We start from the raw sequence: 21,453 nt of genomic DNA, 5'->3' as shown, positions 1-21,453 counted from the left end.
GTATCGCTTCAACTTGTAAGACAATGAAGTGCACGAGAAAACTTCATGTTATATCTTCTTCCTAACACTTCTCTCTCCTGGGGTGTATTTTGCAACTTAACTAAAGATATAGAGAAACTTGGTTTAAATATCCTGAAGATCCTCGTGTCCAATATTGCTGCTCAAAACCAGGGTGTACTTTCTGCATCCTGCCCCAGAACTAGGTGGATTCTTCTCGGAGTAGCCGTTGTAAGACTTTTCTTGTGGTCCATAACTTGGAAACCGGCAATGGCCACTGATACTGAGTGACCTGTGGCCAGACAACTCAGCTGTTTTCTTCAAAATGCTTGTCTGGACAGTATTACTGGGGATTTTATTTAATTTCTTCCACTGCTGCTCCCTTCATAACAGGATTTTCTGCTTCTTTGAACTTCTTTGAGCCCTTGGTCTTGCAAAAGCCTGCAAGCTTTGTCCTGGATGCATTGAAGGAGGAGATTTGATCAAGAGAATGAGTGATCTCCTGAAGCTGTGTCGGTTTTGGGCATGTTGGAAAGGTTGGTTCATGCAGGTGAGTGAAAGAGCAAAGAGGGGGGGTGTTACTGGGACTCCACTTCGTATTTCAGGACGTGTGAGTAGAAGCTGTGGTTGGCATTCTCCTGCACCATCACAAACACCTCGCTGCATCCCGAAGTGTTGCAGGTCCCCTCCCAGCAGCCTCTGCTCTGGGTGAGAGAGTGAGTGTCATCAGCTAGAACCAGCACCTTTGCTATCCCGTGCATTTTGAGTTTAAACTGAACGTTGCGATTCGCTGGCAGCAAGCCAGAGAGCGGCTCCAGTATCTCATAGTCTTCCGCCCACTTGCTGTAAACCTGAGGGAAAGCTGGCCACTTCACTTCAGTGTTCAGGCACGTGATGAGGTAGTTGAAGATGTAGTCGTAATTGCCCGGGTCGGACTTCTTCTTGGCGTAGATTTTCAGAACAAAGTTCCCCGCGTGGGGGAGATGGATCTTCAGCTCAATTTGGTTCCCGCGATGGATCTGCATGATATGCTGCCTTCTCTTGTCCTCTGTCAGGCTGCTGTTATCGCAGTGCAGCAGGGCGAGGACGCTTATGTCTTTGCCCAGGGTGAAGGTGAGAGAGCACCGCCCGTCGTTGGTGTGGATGATGGGGTCGGGGTGTGACGGCCTCAGGAACCCTTGCCGCTCCGTGAACCAGCTTGGTCCGACAGGCTGATGCAGGCCCTTTGGGAAACGCATGGCCTTGTCCACGGACTCACACTCTACCACGTATTCCAGCACGCAGTTGTAGACATCTTCTGAGGCTTTGGAGGGCTTGGCAAAGATCTGCAGCTTGTGACTCCCTGTCTTCTGTGGGTAGATATCCAGCTTCATTCCGTGTTTTTTCAAAGTCATTAAACCATGTTCGTCTGTTCCCTTCAGCTCAAACTTAAATAACGTGGCAGAACGGCAATCCACTGACACGGAGGCTTTTCCATTTACTATGAAATACAAAAGAAAAGAAACCGCGTTGGAGTCTCGGTACATTTTTCGCGTGTACACCCTGTTCTGGGAAGGCTAATCTGTCCCAATAAATTGCCGCTTCTCTAATAGTGAAATAAAGGGCTGCAATTGAGAGGTCAGAGCTCGTCAGCTGTCTGCGTGGGCCAGCGTCCCTCAAAAAGAAGGAGGTGAAGGGCGGCCTTTGTTTTGGAGGCGTGCATTTACCCTGTTTGGATATACACTGAAACGGAGCTGTCGTCCTACAGAATAGGGAAGCCTGTGTGAAATATAACTGAAAGTATTGTCAGCCCAATGTGCTTGAGAGAGGCTTAATTAGATGTGATTAGACCTGATTGCTAGTCCAGTAGCTGTTCCGAGAAGCTTCAGAGGAAAGTGCAGGAACCTTCCAGCATGTAGATACGGGATAATTGACCTCCCTGTGAGCCTGTTCCCAAACAGCTTGAAGACAGCATTAAGTCCTAAACTCTTGTTGCCTTTAAGTTTTAACTCTGTGTTCCCGGCATTCATAAATTAGCTATCTCTAGTCGAATTCCTGCAGCTCGTCTGAAACCTGCGGGAGGTGACCCTACATGTGGGCCCCCTAGTTCAGTGGTGCCACCTGAACAGTTTTGTGCTAAAAGAGCCGCTGGATTTACTGGGGGTGCTGAGTGTCGCATAAAAAAGTGCCCGTTTACCCATCACTCGGTAAGTCAAACTTCCGGAACATCGGAAAAGGTTTTAATCTCATTTTCAAGTCGGAGTTGCTAATAAATAATAGTTGTGCTTCTAATTTTGCACCACTGATGCTGGCTGAGAGAGTAACTCATCCTCAGCTGCTGACTGAGGCTTTCTTTTAGACCCAGGGGCTGCAACAAATTTTTTCACAGCTTGAACGAACAAAAAGAAAGAAAAGGGGGGAAAAAAAAAAAAAAGAAAGAAAAAAAAAAAAAAAGACCCTCCTCTGCACCAAGAGCTTTGAGTGCACTCTGCTTGCCAGGACCAAGCTGGAAATGTAACGCGGCGCACACCGGACGGCGTGTGGGGGCTGCATGAGGAAGGACGCTCCGCAGCCACCCCTCCGTGGGGCCTTACCTGTCCGGATGACGGCTGTCTGCGGCTCTGCGGTCAGCAGGCCCAACGTGTAAAAATTGCTGTTGTGCAGCATGTTGTTCTCAAAGTCTTTCAGCGTCAGGGTTGGTTTAAGAAGCTGCCAGTTACTGTTATCAGGGAAGTGGTTGTTAATGAACAGAGCCGGGTGAGTGAGAAAATAAAACTCATTGTACCTGGAAGGAGGAGGAAGAGATTAAAGGAAAATGAGTAATTGTGAATAGTTAATTCTCCCCCTGCGCAGTGGCGGTGGTTTCAGCTGGAGGAAGTCGGGTGTTTTGGGCTGCTGAGAAACTGAGGTCAGTGGCTTTGGAATTCTCCAGGCAGAGAAGGAACCTGAGCTTTGCTCTTCCGTTCCCAGGGCAAATGCTGAGCTGATAAATACCCTTATCGGGGTATTTTATCACGCCGGGGTAATCGCACTGTCCCCTGCAACCATGGGCAAAAGAGGGAGGCACTGCTTGTTGTTTGGAAGTGTGGAGGCACCGCCTCTCGGGCAACTGAAAGCTATGAATCGAGTGTCGCTTCGTATTGCGTAAATGGAAGATGTGATAAGCAAAACAAGTTCGCTCTTATCAGTTATGTGGCTGGCTGCTCGGGGCTGCTGCCTTTCCACAGGTACATGCTCTGTCCCTCGTATAGGAGCCCAAATACCTTGCTCAGGGCTTTGGGTCTTACTGTGGGACCTAAAATTTGTCACTGGTGTTTCTTAGCACACCCATCGGCTTTCTTCTACCTTTGGGGTAGGTTTCTATATTAACGTAGAGGACAGGTTCTTTACCTGAAGGTGAACTTGGTGAAAGAATCGTCAACAGCACCGCTTCCCCAGGTACTATCGAGTAAATGCCACCTTCCATCAAGGTAAACAGCGTTCCAGGCGTGGTCGGAGTCCCCTGTGAAGGTCTGCCCCATCTTGTACCCGTAGCCCTTAGAGTATCCCGATAGCTTCATGCACTGGATTCCTGCAATGCTAAAAGGAAACGATAAGATGTAGCGGGAAACTTCTGTTATAAACCAAACAGCGTGGAATCCTTTCCATGTGGGAGGAATAAAAATGGGAGCAAGGCCCAGCACGTCTGCAGAACTTCAGTCCTGTGGCCCAGCTCCAGCAGCTCCTTGGGTGCCTCCTTGCAGTTGAGTCCCGGGGGAGCTAGGGGTTTTAAATGTCTAAGTGTGCGAGTGTACCTCTCTTTGAAAACTCAAACTTCTGACCCTGGTGGCAGACTACCGGCAACTTTTTGACTTTGACCACTGACGTCACATGTTTTCCTGTGTTCTTCTGGGCTGTGCTGGAGAATGGCTCCATGTGGGGTGTGCGCGCGAGAGTAACCCGAGGTAGCGATGCCCGAGGTGGTGTGTAGGGTCATTTTATCTTGTAGCCTTTGCACAGGCACTTGGAGAGAGCGTCCCGCTGGAGGAAGGGGCTCTTCTCTTCCAGATTTTGCATATTCCTATTCTTTTGGTCTGAGGCACCATCAATTCAACGTCGTTAGAGGAGGATGACAAAGACGAAGTGTGCTTAATTGCTCTCTGTCTTGTTACTCAGTGGAATCCCTTTGATGCTGTCTGCAATTAGCCCATGTAATTATAAATTAAAAGTGCGTCTGTTCATGCTTGTGCTCTCTCTGTGATGGTCGGCCCGGTGTTTGACACCAACAAAGATATCTTAGACCTCACGGGATTGTGGATACTGATTTAGTTTCCTTAAAGAGTGAGCTTGTGCTTGTCCAGGGTACAAATGATTAGTCCCTTTATAAAAAAAAAAAAAAAAAAGAATACCTGTGTTGATGTGTAAATAAGATTTAATTAGGCACTGTTAATAAGCTGTCTGCTGTTGATAGCAATGGATTCTAACATTGGCATCTTATTTCAGCATTAATCTAAAATTGCTTCACTTAGAGGACTGTCTTTTGTGTAGGATGGTATTGACATTTTTCCTCCTCATTGGAAAGTGCATTAAATGGAACAGCTACCTTAAGTAAGAAACCGTGCATGCTTCGAGGGCGAGATTGTCTGCATAATGTGGCTTTAACTCAGAAGAGAAGTGATATTTATGGGTAAGATAATTAGCATGGTTGTTAAGAAGTCGAGGCCCGGTAACAGATCCTGGCTGGTAATTGGCAGCGCAGTAGTGCTCGCAGAGCGCAAAAATGGAGATGGTGTGGGTTTAAAGGAGAGGTGGTCACTTCAGCTTCTCGTACGGGCTTACGGAACTCAAACCCAGACGTCTTTGCCTTACGTAGATATTTGATACTCTTCCTTTAAGGGTATCAAATTAAATTCTTTAACTCTGCCTTAAGCTCTTTGAGAAAGAGTATGAAAAATGGAACCACAAGTGCAAAGGGCTGATTGAGAGCCAGCTGGGAGCCTGCATAGAGCAGCCTGCAGAGAGGAGACCGAGTTCTATGGAGAGGAGAAAGACGGCAGTCCCCCGTCCTGCGAGAGGTGGCCCGCCAAGAGCAGATGGGAGCAATGCAAGCCAGCTCTCCTTCAGCGTGGGCCGTTACGAGGTGCTGCCTGTCACAGGAGGTATTCCCAACGAACGCGGCAAGACTGGAAGGAATGCCATTGAGAAACCTGGCGTCGCAGGTGGTCTGGAAAGTCTTTGCCAGCCCGCAGTGGCCTGTGAGCCAAATTCTAACGTGGAGCCGGGCAGTAAGTCTGGAGCAACTCCACTGACGAGACTGGTGAGGGCTTGGATTTACATGATGTAACTGAGACTAGGAGCTGGCCCGGCAACTTCCAGGAAGATTTGATCCCAGGAGTTTCAAAGGGGCCTAACAGGACCTGCGTCCCAAATTCCCACTGATTTCATGGGGATTGGTGTCTAATCCTTCTAGGCTTCTCTAGACATTCCTGTTAGCTGGGATATTCAGGGAGAATATTAAGGGATGGGTTCTGCCCTTTGTTCCCGCCGTGGCCTCACTTACAGTGAACGTTAGCAGAGCAACAAGAAGAGGTTGTGCTTGGATGTATTCAAAGTTCCCAAAAGAAAGGTCAGAACATTTAACGGTGGTCTCTCGTGTAGCAGACAGACAAAAAGCCAGGCTCAAACATCCTGTAAAAGAGCGATCCTGTATCGGTGAAAAGAGTGATCGTGTCTCCGTTCTTGTGTAAATGAGTTTATACAGATAAATTAACCAGGCAGAGAGAAGACTGAGAAGATCTCCAGCAATATTTGAAGCAGCAGTGTAATGGTAGAAGAAGTCCTAAGTACAAGGCGGACTGGAAGAACTGAATTAAGAAACAGTTGGCAAAATCTGCTTGGTTGCAGCAAGGAGGTTAAAAGCTAAGTTGCTGTTCTGCTTCAAGAAATAACCTGTATTCAAGAAATAATCTGTATCTTGCTACGTGTGCCACTGAAATTCGATGGCACCTTCTTCCCTTTGATTTCAGGTTGACTTTGATGATTTCGTCTAAAAAAAGAAGCAAATCTGGCCTCTCCAGAGGGAGACAGAATGGTTTATGCTTGCGGTGGGTAGGTGCATGCTCCTGTGCCTGAAAAAGAGGAAAGCTACGGACTGTAGAAAAGAGGAAAAGCAAGAGGATGCGAAACCTGGATTATTTGCAGACTAACTACGGATAAGGAGCAGCTAAGTGGTCAGATCCACTGCAGGGATCGTGGTCAGCTTTGCTCCTGAAGGTGGTGCCTCACGCCTCTCTAGTGCAAATAGTCGTTCTGCCTTCATCGGTAACTCTGGGAAGGGAGTTTCTCCCCAAGTCCGGACTGCTGGGTTTTGCCCTAAATTGAATTAATGGATCTATGCTCCCTGATTCACTCGGCCATGCAGTTCGGCTGTCAGCTGAGAAGCCAATTCTTGATAAAAGCTGCTAAAATATCGGTCAGAAGCCTGTGTTTGCATTCACCGCTCTTACGCCTGATGTTTGGAGAAAAGATGGGGCTTCCTGCTACGTGTTGCCCGCCTTTCCTCTGTGACAGGAGCCTCGGCTAAGGGGAAGAAGCCTGGCCGCCAGCGCTGCGGTGGGAGCTGACAGCGATGTGTCTCCTCTCTGCTGGCACTGGGACAAGTAGGACTCAATCAGTGTCAGCCGTTGACTTGAGCGGGACCTTTGGGGGGAATCCTGGTGACTGGCAAATTGGGTTGTTTGTTAAAGTTGCCTTGACAGGAGCTAGGGGAAAAAAAAGGAATGTTAAAAGACCTTTTTTTTTCCCCCCCAAAAAAAGGCTCTGAAAAACCTTTATATAAGACGACGGCTCTTTGCCTCTTGCCTTTATGCTTAGACTCAGCATAAGACTTGAACGGTACACAAGAAGAAGGGATGAGGAGATCCCCTTGAAAGAAAGAGTTGTCTTTAGCTCCTTTCCTGAAAAACCAGAACCAAACATTTAGCTAATATTTGACAGAAGTAATTGGCTGGATGGCTGGGAGGTTTCCCGAATCAGAAAATGAATAATCAACCTGGAACTGAGGAATTAAGAGTAAATCAACGGAGCCTTTAAATAGTAAAAGATATCCTTGGAAAGATTAATGTTTTAATGAACTAAACATATGCTTTTTAATGAACAGATGCAAATTTCCCCCACTTCTCACTGCTAATAGCTGTGCCGTAAGATGCAGTTATAAATTCATACTTCGTCATCCTATTTCTGTATTTTACTCTTTAGAAAAGCGAGATGTGATATCGTTGGGCTCTGCTATTGGTTGGAAGCATGCACCACATTATTATTATTATTATTATTATTATTATTATTATTATTATTATTATTATTATTACTTAAAGAATCTGCCCTTTTCCCTGTAGATTTTGTTTGTTTTGTGGCGAAAACCTTCCCAAATCTTTTTGCACAGTGCGGAAAGTCGATCGTTACTTACACATGCCGATTAATAACTGGTCTTCAATTTTTTTCCAGAGCTAATGGAAGCTGCTGTGCTGAGAAGGTGCTCCCTTGGAGAGCCACCTTGCCAAGCCCACACTCTTAAGGAAGCACACCATGACTTTCTGGCCATTGGAAGCCCCTTCCGATTTCGTGTCCCGGAAGCATCAGGTCCGATTTGACTCCTCTTGGACAACCCTTCTAGGTAAGGCTGATCCCAAACTCACCAGGCACCTTCATTGCCTTCACTACTCCTCTAAGCCCAACTATTGCTTCTTGCATCTCCTTCCTTTACCAGGTTGGAGAAATGGGAAGGAGAAGGGATTTGCGCTGCCTGTGCTCCCTGCCAAGGAAGGGTCTACCCCTTCTGTGCAACAGCGTAGTGATTGCAAAGTCCTCCTTTGTGGGGAAAACCCCACTCGTTTGTGCAACTAATCCCCGGTGAAGTCAACGAGGTTTTGAGGGCATTTTGGTTATTGAATGCCGACGTAGCTATAAAATGGGAATCATGGTATTAGCCTCAATGGTGGTGGGCTTCGAGGTTGAGTGCTGTAAATGGTGCGTGGTAAGCGTGAGGCAGTGTCCCCATGGATAATTCCATAGTGGAGGGGAGAGGGCATCTCCAGAATGTTTTGGGAAAGCTCCTTCTGGGACTGTGCTTACCTCTTGCATGGGAGCGTGTTGGAGACAACGGTCCTCCTTGTTTCAGTCTTGCCATGCTTTTAACCTTCACATGCAGATACTCCAAGGAAAAACCTAGCCTCTTCTAACCAAATTAGCTCTGTGTTTTCATCTGCCATTATGTTAATGCAACGCGAAGCTCAGCAGATGGCACAAAGTAAATTATGCCGGGGAAGGAGGGGGGCGGAGAGGGTGGAAGAGGAAGCAAAATTGACCTTTCTAGGACTTGCTGTGTTTCCACAGCATGGTTTGAAAGCTAAAGTTCCACGTCCTGCTTAAAGTCACATCAGTCAATGCAAAGGCTGGCAGAATAGGCATGGAGATGACAACGAATGTTAACCCTCCCTGGCATTGAATGTTTCTGAGCTTAATTTACCTGCACATTTGTTCAAAGAGCCCAGCGTAGCCCTCACAAATGCTCTTCCCCGTCTGAAGCACGTCTATGGGTTTGCTCGACAGCTGGCTTTTGTTATGGTAGCCCACGACGTCGTATTCTGCGGGAAGGAACGCAGAGGAAAGTTCACCCAAAAGCCTGAGGCAACGGGATCGGCGGGCGGCGGGAGCAAGGCTCGGGTTGCTTTTCGTCTCCATCAGCGTTAGCAAAGAGAAACGAGCCATGGCGTGAGCTGCACGGGGATGTCGTGGATGGCTGGTGGGGGCAGAGGGACAAGGTCTGTTCCTTGTCACCCTTTGTCTTGAGCCTGGGCTGGGATTCTGCAGTTGAACCCGAACGGGAGGAGGAAAAAAAATCTCCTCCCCAGGGGCTGCCCTCCTTGTGGGGGATCTGCAATCTCAGGAGCTCCCAGTACAAAGCAGAGCGCTCTGCGTTTGACGGGGTTGGACTCGTGTTGTTGCCAAAGGAAACCATTGAGCTTTTTGCAGTCTTTGCAAGCAATTTGTATGAAAAATACCTGGAAAGTAGCTTGTTGGGAAATGCCTGAAATGAGTGGTTGCAAGGGCATCATATTAATACCTGGAAGCGTAGGACATCTTAATTTTTTTGAATGAATGCAGAGAGGCAGCACAGCAGGGTCCCTTCAGCGGAGGAACTGGTCTGGGAAGGTTAATTCATCCCTGACCAACCTCGGCCGTGCCCATAACCTCCTCCTTAACACGCGAACGGATTTTTCTGACAAAGCTCTGAGGAATGCTGCATCAGCCGATTCACCCTGCCTTTCATGCTGTGGAAGAGTTGAGGGGGGGGTGGAAAGCTGGCACCAGGCTGTATTTGTGCTTTGATGAAACGCTGCAGCCGCTTGTCTTTTATCTCGGGGGGCTCCACTGCCGGCAGCCCGGGGGCTGGCTCCCAGGGCTGCAGGGAAAGGCTGCCTCCTCCAGCTGGGCGGCTCAGGACAACTTGAGGGGTACAGAGGGCTAGCAGCCTGCACCTGGCTGCCTATTTATGCTAGAAATGATGGCTAAAATAATTCCTTTTAGCACTACCGCTGCATGGACGGTAGTGTCCATCACGGGCAGGGAGCTGGATTGGGGGGGAGGAGATACCCAGGGAGCAGGGCTGCTGCTTAACATCCGAACAAGGAAGGGGTTTATATCGTCAGCGCTCTTCCAGGAGAGATACTGGAGGCACTGGAGATACTGAGGCACTGGCCCAGGTTGCCCAGAGAAGCTGTGGCTGCCCCATCCCTGGAGGTGTTCAAGGCCAGGTTGGACGGGGCTGGGAGCAACCTGGTCTGGTGGGAGGTGTCCCTGACCAGGGCAGGGGGCTTGGGACTAGATGGGCTTTAAGGTCCCTTCCAACCCAAACCATTCTGTGATTCTATGATTTCCTGTGAGCCCGTTTAAATTCCTGGCACTGCGTTTATTTCCCATGCATGCAAATAGGGGTCGGTCACTGCAGGACCCGGGGCCAAGGTGGTGGAAAAACTCTTGTGACCCGTGCGTGCATGTAAGGTGGATGGACCCACTCAAAGCAGATCGTCCCAAGCAGGACCTGGCCCCGGCAGCAGCAGGCAGAAGTGAGTTAATTGGCATAAAGACTGAACGATTGGTGGCCAACCGGAGCCCGGCGCTGGGATGAGTCAAACGCTCGGTTTCGGGGAAACGCGGTGAAATCAGCAGTCTGTGTATTTAAAGGCAAGATTAAAGCTGCTTGGGATTGACCTGGCTCTGCTAACCGGGCAGTCGCCATCAAAGCTCTGCTGATCTCAGTGGGCGTGAGATTAGGCCGGTGCTTCCCAAATTGCTCGTATGCTCCTCGTCAGCTGGGCCGTTCAACCAGCGAAGGGCACCGCGCCAGAGCCCCTCAGGACAGGTGGGGAGGGGGGAGGGCGAGAACAGCCACCCTTCTCCACCTCTGCCCCCAGGAGTTAATGGTAAAGAAGCATTTCTGCATGAGCCACGCAAAATGCAATCTCGTTACACATCCAGTTACCCCCCTCCAAGGAGCTTGGGGTGGCAAGAAGCCTTTTTTCCCCCTTCAGATGTGCCAGACTGGAGAGGCTACGAGTGCTGCTGCCGCCTCCTGCCCTGTCCTCTTGGCATCGCTTGGTTATTTCTGAAAGGCTGGTGTTGCCTGGGCTGGGGTTGGGTGGGAAGGGGCAGGGGAAAGGGAGTGATGGCAGCTCCCGTGGAGGATGTGAGGGCACACGGGGAGGCAGGAACGGTGATTCAGCGGGTGCCAGCACCTTTCATGAAAGCTGGGCTCTCTGAAGAGCTGCCGATGTGGCTGATGGACGTGTCAATAGGACAAAGGCATTAGGTACCAGCACGGGATGTATCCACAATACACGTGGTCAAAGCTGGCCAAGAAAAGAGGCAAGAGACTGTTTGAGGGCACCTCACCCGGGACTGGCTGGGTCCAGGCTGCTCATTCCAAGGGCTGTTCTGTGCCCAAAGAGGGAAGGCAGAGGAGCTGCAGAAGCAGCTGTGATGGCACTGAGCAGGGCCAGGCAGCTCAATGGTCTCCTTGTGGTACCTATGCTGTGCTGAGACCCTCAGGGTGTGCTAGGAAGGGGTGCCAGGGATTCAGGACAGTGGTGGAGATGAAACTTCTGGTGGCGTTGGATGGCTCTGGATGTGACAACCAAGCCCCTGGTGCTTGGCAGCCTGGCTTACACCTTTGAGTAAGTCGGGTAGGAGTTACAGAAAGAAATCATTTACACACGGACCTTGTAGGGCTGGCAGTGCTAGGAGAGGCAGTATAGAAACAGAGATGGTGAGATAACCTCTGGGTACGTTTCTGGACAAATGCGCCCAAAAAGGCCTTCCTCCCCCCCACCATGTGAAACTAACCCACAAGGTATAGAGTAAACTATGACGGCCTCATTACGGGGGTGACAGCAACAGCCTGATCTTCTGAACCGGAGATCTCAACCTACCTATGTGGTGGCATATCCACATCCATATGGCTCGGACTTTCTCCAGATCAGTCCGGGCTTGTTTAAGCAGGGCTGTAACGAGTTCCTCCACGCTGTTCTTGACGTTTACCTGTTTGTGAGGAGAAGGAAGCACGGCAAGATCATGGCGAAGAAATTGCTATGGTAGATCTCCCTTCCTCCCCGTTCCCTTGTTCTACTAAAACCAGGGAGACCCGCCTGCCGGCTCTAACTCGAGCTTCGTTAAAAATAGAAATACAAAGTTGTTGTTCCACGTTTCGAGCAAGCGTTTTTGTTCACAGTTTCCTTCCTAGAGTGGGATCTCTGCTGCTGGTGTTTGGAGGGAAATAATGTTTTTCACTTGTTTGGGAGATTTTGAGGCACTTGCCCCGGTAGCTCAGACTAAGCTGATGTTAGTGCTGGTCGCTAGGTTTCCAGGAACATCCCCGCAGGGGACCTGGGAGGAGGACAGAGGCAGAAGCGAGACTTACTTTTAATGCGTAGGCATCCAGCTTCTCAAATTGCTGCAGATCCACCGGCATGGATTTCAAAGAGGATTTGTCCCATGGATATGCTGGGGAAGAAACGAGTTGTCATTGCCTCGGAAAGCGGGGGGGGGTATTTTTCCCGGCTGTACGCTGGAACGGGGGGAGGCACTGATCCTGCCCGGCCCGCGGAGGTGTCCATCAGCGGGGGCTTGGGGAGCAGAGGACACCAGGGCAGGAGCAGAGGGTCCCCGCCAGCTGCGCGGAAAGCAGGAGCCATCCTGTCTACTCTGGTATAAGTTGGGCAATGCTGGAGCGGGAGGTGCTCCTGCCCCTCTGGCGCTGCACAGCAGCAGAGAAAGCCCCAGGGTGTCACATGGAGGTGCTCGAGATGTCATGTGGGAGGAGCAGGGAACCATCTGTGCTGTGCGTGGAAACCCTGGTGAAAACATGACTTTTTTTTCTTTTTTTAAAAAAAAAAAAAAAAAGCTCAGCCAAGGTCTGTGTTTCTTCAGCAGTTTTGCTGACTATTTTGCATGGTCAAGGGCCATGATTCTGCCTGAATTTAAGAGCGTGAGAAATGTTAGGTGCGGAGAGAAACTGGTGATGCCTGCCCCTCTGCAGGCTCTGGGTTCTACTTAGTGTGGGTAAAGGGTTAAGAAACTTGCTGCAATTAATCCGATAACTTATTTTTTAACAGCCTCCGAATGAGCTGACACTGTTCTCTCTCATCAGTGAGCCGCCCGAGCGATCCAGCGATGGCTCCGTGCATGGACGGATGGGATGGACGTCTCCCCTGGACCTGTCTGCTCAGCCTACCCTTGTCTCCTGAGCTGGTGAGAAGAGAATTGAGCTCTACAGCAATCTCTCCCCCTGTCATGCGCTGTCAAAGCCGCTCAGGACTAAAGAGGTTCTTCTAGCTATCTCTGTAGGATTGCTATTTCTCTGGAAATAAGGATTTAAAAGGGATCACAAAGTGAAAATGCCATCGCGTGGCTCCCGGGTACTGGGAGAGGTAAACGAATGGCGCCATAGAGCTGCGGTTTGCCTGGAGAGAGATGATGAGGAGGAGTGCGTTGCCTTGAGCTGCGCCCTAGGGGCACAGAGGCTTTGGCTGGTTGCATACTGCTTCATTCACGACCTTCGCTTAGCGAGTGGGACGCTCCTCCGCTGCCTGCTCCACCAGCTCTGGTGGGAGCGGGATGCAGGAGCGGCTGCGAGAGCATCCTACCCTAGCTGAGATGCCACAGTGCTGCTGAAATCGATATTCATCACCTGCTCCCTCTCCGTCTCCCCAAAATGGGACTCTGGCCCCTTCCCCACCAGCTCCAGCCCACTGGGGAGGTGGCCGGAGTGGCTATTCCTGACTTGCAAAGGTGTTTTGCTAACTCAAGCCCTTGCTCCTCTTGGAAACCTGTGCCCCAGAGAGGGGCTGTGGGGCACCCCACACCCTGGCAGCGGAGCAGCCTTCCAGGAGGGATGCGGGTACATCCCTCTGCCGGGCACCACCAGCCGGCTAAAGTTGGCCCCCGGCATCTGCTGCTGTAACGGGCTCCTTCGGTTAGCTCGGTTTTCCCTGAACAGGCCCGTTACGCTGATCTAGAGAGAGGTAAAGCAGATTGACGCCTTTAAAGGTTCCCATTCTCCACAGCTCTGGAAATTACGTTTTTGCCTTTTGGGAATGGGAATTTTTTTTTTTTTTTTTTAAGAACTGGTTATCAATTTTTGTCTTTGTTGGTTAGGAAGCCCGCATCGTGCCTGTTTGTGGAGCAGCCTGCCTCAGGTGCGGAGCCTTGTGAAGGTCTTGGGCACATGCAACATTCCCAAAGCTGTCCCACCCCCTGCCGCTGCGAGGGACAGGGCGTTGGGAAGCGGAACGTTGCTCTTGGTGATAGAAATTAAATCACGTGCCCCTCAGCCAAGGCTTGCAGCAGGGTAAGCCCTGTTTCTAGGACCGATGGGCTTCCCATCGGGGGCTGCCCCCCGTTGTGTCCCACCGGTGTGGGGTGAGGGGACGGCTGAGAGTTACCATGCAGGTCTTTTCCTCCTGGTGGCCTTGGGGCTTCGGTCCTCTGGAAACCTAGAAAATTGGGGAAGGGAGGGTGAGGTGAGGAAAAAGACGCACAGAAAGAAGTGATTCTGGGGAGCAGGACTGGGTGGGGAAAAAGCTGAAATTGGGGCTTCTCTCGGCCCTTTCCCGTGCGTTCGGACATGGATGTCCGCACCCTGTGGAGGGGTGAAGGCAGTCACCCGGACCATGGGGCGCTCTGGTCCCCTCCCCGCCATCCCACGGCTCTGCAGAGGCCGCATTCCCCAGCAGTCAGCCCTCTCCTGTTCTGGCCTCAGGGCTGGGGACACCTAACCCCTGCCCACCGCCCACCAAAGCCCCCGGGCGTGGAAGAAGGGCAAGCCGAGCTCCAGAGCTGTCAGATGATAACCCTGCGGAGAGCTCTGCAGCAGCTGGGGGATTTCTGAGGGACACTGCGGCCCCCAGACCGTCACCACCCGCCTTATCCCAGGGGCTGTAGAGGAGGAGACACCCCCCGGCCCCAGGAGCAGGAGGATTTTGCTCCTCAAGCCACAGGCGTTGGCAGGCTGCAGCAGCATCTGCTGCAGGGAGAGCGGGCACAGGGGTTGGGATCCTCAGGAGAGCCTGGAGGGGAGAAGGGAGCCTGTCCCCTCCTGCGAGTCACCTCCTGGGCGTGGGCAAGCTCGGGGACGCGCGCCGTGGTGGAGCAGAACCTCACCTCTGTTGTCCTGACCTCTCAGGCTGGGCAACCTCCGGGGACCTGCAACAGCAACCCTGGCACGGTTAGCACAATCACCGCAACCCTTCTCTTGGCTCGAGGGGAACAGCGTCTCCCTCAGCTCCGCCAGGGCTTCCCGCCCTCCCTGCTTCTGCGCAGGGAAGGATGCGGCCCCTTCTCCCTCCCGCCCGCCTGTCAGTTTTAGTGGCCAGCCCAGCCCAAGCCCCCACACCCTACCTTTTCCAAAGGACAATTTCTTGAGGAGCTGCGGGGTGGTATCCTTGGGATGAATCTCCACTGTCACTTGGGTTCCTGCAAGAAACGAAGACAAACTCCCTCAAGAAAGGGAAAACTAAGCAGGACGCAGGGGAGAAGGGCAGGGTGGCTGGCCCAGGCATCGCTGAAGCCAATTCTTAACTTTAGCAAGAGAAGTGGCAGCTCTGGCCATTGCGAAGGTACCAAAGTGCTTGGCTTTCCCGACCAAAAAAAAACCAACCAACCAAACAAAAAAACCCAAAAAAACAACCCACCCTTAAAATAAACTGTAGGGTCAGAAAGCTGCTGGTCGCCTCTGGCGTGATTTGTAATTCTTAAAAAAAAATGAAAGGCAGCCTGTTATAACCTAACAGGTGATACAGGGGAGCATAAATAAAGCAGAGGTCCTCAGCGAGGATTATGTGGCAGCTTGAAAAAAAGGTTTATCACCATATTAAATAGCTCTTGATGGAGATACGGTAAGCACAGAATCAATTTCTCTCATTGATTTTTTTTTTCTTGGAATCAAACAGAAAAAGGCTCAGAGCTATGAAAATGGTTTGACTCGTGATAATAAAATCTTTGTCAAGGGCTGTGGCCTGTCAGAGGCAGCGCCCTGGGAGAGGCGGCTGCGGTCCGGCCACGCTCTGCGTGCCGTGATGCTCCAGAGCAACCTCGGATGGAAGCCTTGAGTTTAAAGTTTCATCGAGAGAAGTCCAAGAGAAAAAAACGTTAGGGAGGGTCTTATAAGAATTAACCTGAATGTTCTGAAAGAGACGGCATTTTTTTTTTTTTTCTTTTGGTATTTCTGAAGGTTTCACAATCACCGAGGTTCCCTGGAGGACCTCAATGCTCTCCTGGGCTCCCCGTTTCGGAGCAGGCAGAGGTCACCTTGGAGACTGAAGGTCAAGATGTTAATGCACCTGGGGGCTGCCATCCAACCGCCCGGGCTGCCTCCTGCAGCTTTATCCAGAGTCTCCTGACATTTGGGGTTTTCCTTGAGAGCCAGCTCTTGGAAACAGCTAATTAGCTAGGAATCTGCATGCTCATCAAGGAAGAAGTTCTTCCTCAGCATTTAACTTTTTAAAAAGTTTTTCATCTCCTGTGATTATGCAGAAAAGTTTGATGTCCTTTAAAACCCCAAAAGCAGAAGGTAAGAAAAACTGTAAAAAAAAAAACCCGCCCAAAAAACCCACACAAACCCTTTTAAATCACGGAGCTTGACTCCATTTCTGGGTGATTGCAGATGTCAGAGTGTCGAGAGCTGGTTGGTGTATTCTGTCAGTTAATTCGAAGGGAAAATGAAGCTGTTTCTCACAGGGATGATTGTGCAAAAGGTGTGATTTCCTTATGATTGTTGTATATTCAGGGGTCCTTTCTTATTTACCGAGATTATTTTTTATCTTTGAGTTTCTGTGAGTTTTCTTGCCAACTTCCACTCTCTCGGTTTCTCCCCATGAATTAAAATTGTTTGCAAGAAACAAATTTAGCGACGAGGAATGTGTCCTGCCAGTAAGTTTAAGAGGCATTTAACAAATGGGAAAAAAAAAAAAAAAGTAACTCCACGGGAATTTTTCAAAGTGCTCCATCCACTGCTTTAAAAACTAATGGTATGGAATGGTTACTGAGGTTTTTATGACCTTTTGGTTTTTTTTTTTTTTTTGTTTTTTTTAGCGTTCCTAATCAGGACATCCGTCATGAAGAAAGACTTGCTCTTCTCCTCGTTCTTGGTGGCCAGAGCGGTCCTTGGCCAGCGAGTGCTTTGGGGCGCAGCTGGCCCAGCTCCAGTGCAGGGACGGCTCCTTCCAAAGGACTTCTGCGACCACCTTAAACTGCTGCCAATATCTTCCGGCCCTCGCACCCTTCTGTCAGTGCTGGAATACCTGACGGCGGCAGGGGTACGTTGTTATCATGCTGTCTGATTCCATCTATGCTCTGTCCTGGTGGTCGGGGGAATGGTGGGAACCCAGCTGCTCCAGGACCTGCCACCACGCATCCACGCTGACAGACCTGCGGACTCTCCAGGCTCCCCTGGGATTTTTAATTCTTCATGCTCGAGATCACAAAATGGGTGGGATGGGGCTTTTTTGACCTTTTGGAGTGTTCTGAGGTTATGCTATTACAAGAAAAAGCTGGAGTGGGAGCGTGCTGAAGCCCTGCTCTGAAAAAAAGTTATCCCTTGGGTCATCACTTACCGTTGTTAGAGTACGAAGTAACGGCTTGCGTCTGCTCGCAGGACTCCTTGGAGACTCGCCGGCCTGGTTGTACAAAGAAAAACATCTCAGTGCCTTGAAGAGAGCGGCGGTGCCTGGCGTGGGTGTGGATTAAACCCATGCCTTCGCTCGGCAGCCACGTAAGTAACAACACAAGAAGCCCGACCCCGTTCTCTGTCTTGGAAGCCCAATCGCTCGTGGTCCAGGGGGATCCAGAGGGATGCTCCAGCCTGGGGAAGGGCTGGAGCAGGCGCTGCTGCTGGGGGTGGGGGGTGTTGGGGCGCTCGGACCAGCGGGCGGGTGTTTGGAGAGGAGGGCGGGAGGAAGGGCAGCGCGGGGAGCTCGGAGGAGACGCCGTCCCACCGTGGGAGTGCCGTGCGGTTCTCGGCATCTTGTCCCCATCTCCGTCTCCCCGCTCTGTGCTCGGTGGTGCCGCTGGCCCCAGGCTCCTTGGGACGAGGCAAGTTTGGGGAGGGCCTGGTGTGGCTGGGGAATGGCCGGTGGCATAAATCCGCCGCCCGGGCTGCGCTGACAGCTAGCCAGGGCGCTCAGCAAATGCCAGGCGGCGCTGAGCCCGAGCTCCCGCCCGGCTCTGGACGCTCGGCCCTCGCCAGAGGCAGGGTGGACCTTTGCCAGGCCACCGGGGCCATCCCTCGCTCTTCTTAACAAGCGTTGTGGGATGGCTGTCCTGGCGGCCACCAGACCCGTGCAAGGAGCCTGGTTTTCCCAGCTGGTCCCGAAGGCCAGATACCAGCCGTACCTCACGGCGGTGACAAGGATCAGGCCCGCAAACGATGGGATTTCGTGGCGCAGCATGGGGCCACAGCCTGCTTGCCTCGGTGGGGCTGGGGGGGAGGCTTATCTAATACAGTTTGTAAATATTGCAGCCGCAGCAGCTGCTGGGCGGTGTCAGAGGCTTCACCGAGATGCTAACAGGGCTGATTAAAGGGGAATTTATTAACTCCTGTGGCGCTAGAGGAGCGAGGGCTCTGCCTGCTCCTCCGGCAGCTGAAATCCCTAGTAATCCTCACGGGGATTTAAATTGTGCCTAAGGTAGAGCTGCAAGGGAAGGTTTCCCGTATGCATACTAAATACTCCTGCCGTTAGTTCAGGGCGGTAAACGACCGATACCGTCCTCTCACTCGTGATGGAGGCTCCAGCTCGTGCTCTGCAGCTCTGGCTGCACACCCTCTTGAGCCTGACAGACGGAGGAGCAGGAGGGCGTTGAATATTTATCTCCTTCCTGGAGTTGAGGCTTTTGTTATCTGCTGTTTGAGACCATCAGATTTGTTTTTTAAAAAAAAAAAAAAAAAAAAAGCCCCCACAACGCCAAAGTTGTATCTCGCCATGAAATATTGCTCACGGCCAGTGCGCGCCATCCAGCCACGGCTGATTTCAGAGGGGCTTGGGTCAGGGCAATGGCTTTTGTAGTCTGCGATTACTTGCCCTGTGGAAGCAAAGCTCCTGGTTGATACAATGAGAATCCCCTGTTTGGCATCAAGAGAACTAAGCGCAGTCTTGCTTTCCTTTGCCTTGCTCTGCTAGATGCCCCGTTAGGCTCAGATGACCAGGAAAGCAAGTCGGATGGTGTGATGCCCTTCCCCGGGAGCTGCTCCGTCCTGTGGCACCGCAGCCCATCTGCGTGCAGGCAGGGGTAACCCCTTCAGACATACCTTCTGGAGGGTTTCTGGGCAGAGAGGGGAGAGGAACTGGCAGGGGAGCATTCAAGACGAGCAGCCGCATCGCTCCTGGAGAGCAATCACTGCCTTGCCCTCAGCCATCTCCCCGGGGGGGAGATGAGGACCGGACTGGTGGATAGGATAGATGGGTCAAAGCCCCAGAGTTTGCCCGCACAGCCCAGCCTCTGCCGAAGCTGTGTCAGTGCTGGGGAAATCTCTGGGAGATCCACCTGCAAACTGAGCAATTTGGGGCACTGAGTTTCCCCTGCCATCAGCTGGCAGTGGAAGGTGAGAGCTCCTGAAATATGGCCGAGCTCCATGGCAGCCTGCAGGGGAGTCCCCGCAGATGGGCCCTGCCGTGCCGCCGAGGCGCGTCCTAGGCCAGCGGGCAGAGGAGGGCACGAAGGGGACGCTTCCCCCGGCACACGGTTCCCCCTGTGTCCCCAGTGAAGCCCCGGCAAGCGCTGGGAGGACGGGTTGTTTCCAGCAGGGCATTGCTGGAGAGGTGCAGCTGGGTGATAAAGGCTTGCAAATGAGTTTTTTTGTGCACTGCGGCTAGTTTATCAGCGGAGCGAGAAGACAACGTACCGTTACGGTCTTTCCCCTGAGGTGGCTGTTCTCTGCTGTTTCCATTTCCGTCATCCTGCAAACCTATAATATACAAATGCGAGATGGGCAGGCTGTCCTTCCTGGAGGGAGGTTCTGGCACTGCCTGGAGGCCATGCACCCCAAAACCTTTCATGTAACCCATCGTGTAACCCAGCTGAACCTGGTTGCCATCAGGATCCACCTTCCCTGGCTCCTCTGCAGCCTTTGGTGTAGCCCCTGTCGCTAGAGCAGAAAATGCCAGGGGGAAGAAAGTGCAATAGCCCACGTCTAAGTTGCTTCCATGGGGCTTGCCTGTATTTGGGTAGGTGCTGGATGCCCTACTTAGATGAAGCACGAACACAACTTCTGTCTTAGCTCTGCCTGTCCTGGTTGTCTGAAAATTTAGCTTTTTCCCAAGGTTTTAGAGTGGGAATGCTCCCTTTTCTCCTTTAACTTCTGCAGGGAGCGTCCCCTTACAGTTGCAGAGCGCAGCCTTGGCTTTTTGGAAGATCCCCTGAAGGATAGGAGCTGGGCCAGGGAGACTATCCCAAACTGTAGCTATAAATGGCTCCAGGCAGTCATCCTTGGAGACAAAGCCTAGACACGCTTCAAACAAAACAGCTTTGCCCCTGCACCCCCTTGTAGTAGGTGCGGGTCTGGGGTGTGTGGGGGGAAAACTGCCCCTGTCTCGCCCTGCTCCCCTGGCACAGCCCAGGGGGCACCGCGGGGACACCGCAGGACACGGCGAGGTGAAAACACGGTCCTCGGCTTCGTGTCCACCTGTGCGTCGCCTCCTCCCGCGCCCTGGGTTGCACACACTGGGCACCCACCAGCACACAGCGCTGCACCAGCAAGGGCTCTCCTGCACTAGGAGAACGAGGTTGTTGTTTTTTTTTTTTTTTTTTACCAAAAAAACGTTTGAATCTGGGAGTTTTGCAGCATGGAAAAGAGGAGAAAGAGAGTGGAGCTGGCGGGGGAAGCCTAAAACCTGCTCCCGAGCTGCTGCTTTGCTTGGCTGTCGCTCGGGCGGCTGCATCCCTTCCCTCCCTCGCACCCGGCGTTACCTGCGCTTCGGCCGCCCTCCGTCTGCCTCCCTCTGCGCCCTTTCTGCTCGCCCGCCGCCTCCTCGGGGTGGACAATCAGCAGCAAATTAATCGTTACTGCGCCCGGATCCCTCTTAAAGTCCATGGTACCCATCAGAGCATGGCTGGGGTGCCGGTGCTCCCGCCGAGCCGCCGCTGCTGTGAGCTGCCGTGTTTATTTTCCACCCTTGGAAAGGCAAGCGCGTCCCCCCCCTCTCCCGCCCTGCTCTTACCCCCCCACCTCCTGCCCAAGCCGGCCCTGCCAACTGCACCACGAGCGCGCTGCCAAAGCCGACCCTAATGAAGAGGTTACGAGTCACCTTTGAAAGGAAATCGTGGGAGGGATCCGTTTCCTAAAGCAGAGGAAGGCGCTGCGTTTCGGCCAGGGTCGGGGTTCTGGTTTCAGAGCGGTGCCCCCCCCCTCCCACCTCGGGTCCCCCTCCCCTCGCTCTGCCCTTTTCGGCTGTAAGCACTTGTCTACACTCAAATCCCCCAGCAGCACTGTTCGCTGGTGGGGGGGGATTCGCTTCCCGGCGCTGGCAGAAAGCCTTAAAAGGCTTTCTCACTTGATCCTCTCCCCCGGCAAAACTTAAAGGATGCTTAGGAGTATAAATAATAACAGGAGGAGGGAAGAGGAGGGCTGCGGTGGGGAGAAAGTGGCTAGAAACGGGGCATTTGGGGCGGGAGCCTCAGCCGTTGCAGGGCTGCTCAGCGTGTGAAGGGACGGGCAGGGTGCAATTCCCAATGGAGCAACCCGCCCCCCCCCAAAGAAAAATTAAAATAATCCCCCTCCCTCTGCCCCCATCGGCCTGTCACCCTTGGTCTCCAGGGTAGCTGGAGACGGCTAATCGAAAAGGAGAGCTGCGCAAATCCCCGGCTTTCTAGAAACTCCCCCAGCCTACAAAATGGGGGACGAGAAGGGTTACGGTGGGGGCTGGCGGCTGGGCTCGCCTGGCCCCGGCAGCT

At 52.1% G+C, this 21,453-nt stretch overlaps 1 protein-coding gene across 1 annotated transcript; it reads right to left on the bottom strand.

The window, feature by feature from the left end:
• Positions 1–221: 221 nt before the first annotated feature.
• Positions 222–20,602, bottom strand: KY (kyphoscoliosis peptidase). Its single transcript, XM_063339063.1, has 12 exons — positions 20,470–20,602; positions 19,406–19,468; positions 17,121–17,183; positions 14,908–14,982; positions 14,671–14,712; positions 13,953–14,003; positions 11,930–12,012; positions 11,442–11,550; positions 8,480–8,597; positions 3,367–3,555; positions 2,571–2,761; positions 222–1,477 (listed from the first exon to the last, which is right to left on the bottom strand). Exons 1-12 carry the CDS (start codon positions 20,600–20,602, stop codon positions 576–578), a joined length of 2,019 nt encoding a protein of 672 aa, XP_063195133.1. The 3' UTR covers positions 222–575.
• Between the last annotated feature and the right edge of the window lie 851 nt (positions 20,603–21,453).

The sequence above is a fragment of the Chroicocephalus ridibundus genome, chromosome 6 (assembly GCF_963924245.1).
Source record: "Chroicocephalus ridibundus chromosome 6, bChrRid1.1, whole genome shotgun sequence".
Classification (NCBI taxonomy): domain Eukaryota; kingdom Metazoa; phylum Chordata; class Aves; order Charadriiformes; family Laridae; genus Chroicocephalus; species Chroicocephalus ridibundus.
Note: the sequence above shows the minus strand (reverse complement) of the source record. Positions and strands in the feature narration are given on the sequence as shown.

Coding starts and splice junctions, on each gene's coding strand:
- KY (XM_063339063.1), bottom strand. CDS start 20,602: ATGGGTACCATGGACTTTAAGAGGGATCCGGGCGCAGTAACGATTAAT. Junction 14,983..17,120: donor TACTTCGTACTCTAACAACG/GTAAGTGATGAC, acceptor CGTTTCTTGCAG/GAACCCAAGTGACAGTGGAG. Junction 2,762..3,366: donor TTCACCAAGTTCACCTTCAG/GTAAAGAACCTG, acceptor TCCTCCTTCCAG/GTACAATGAGTTTTATTTTC.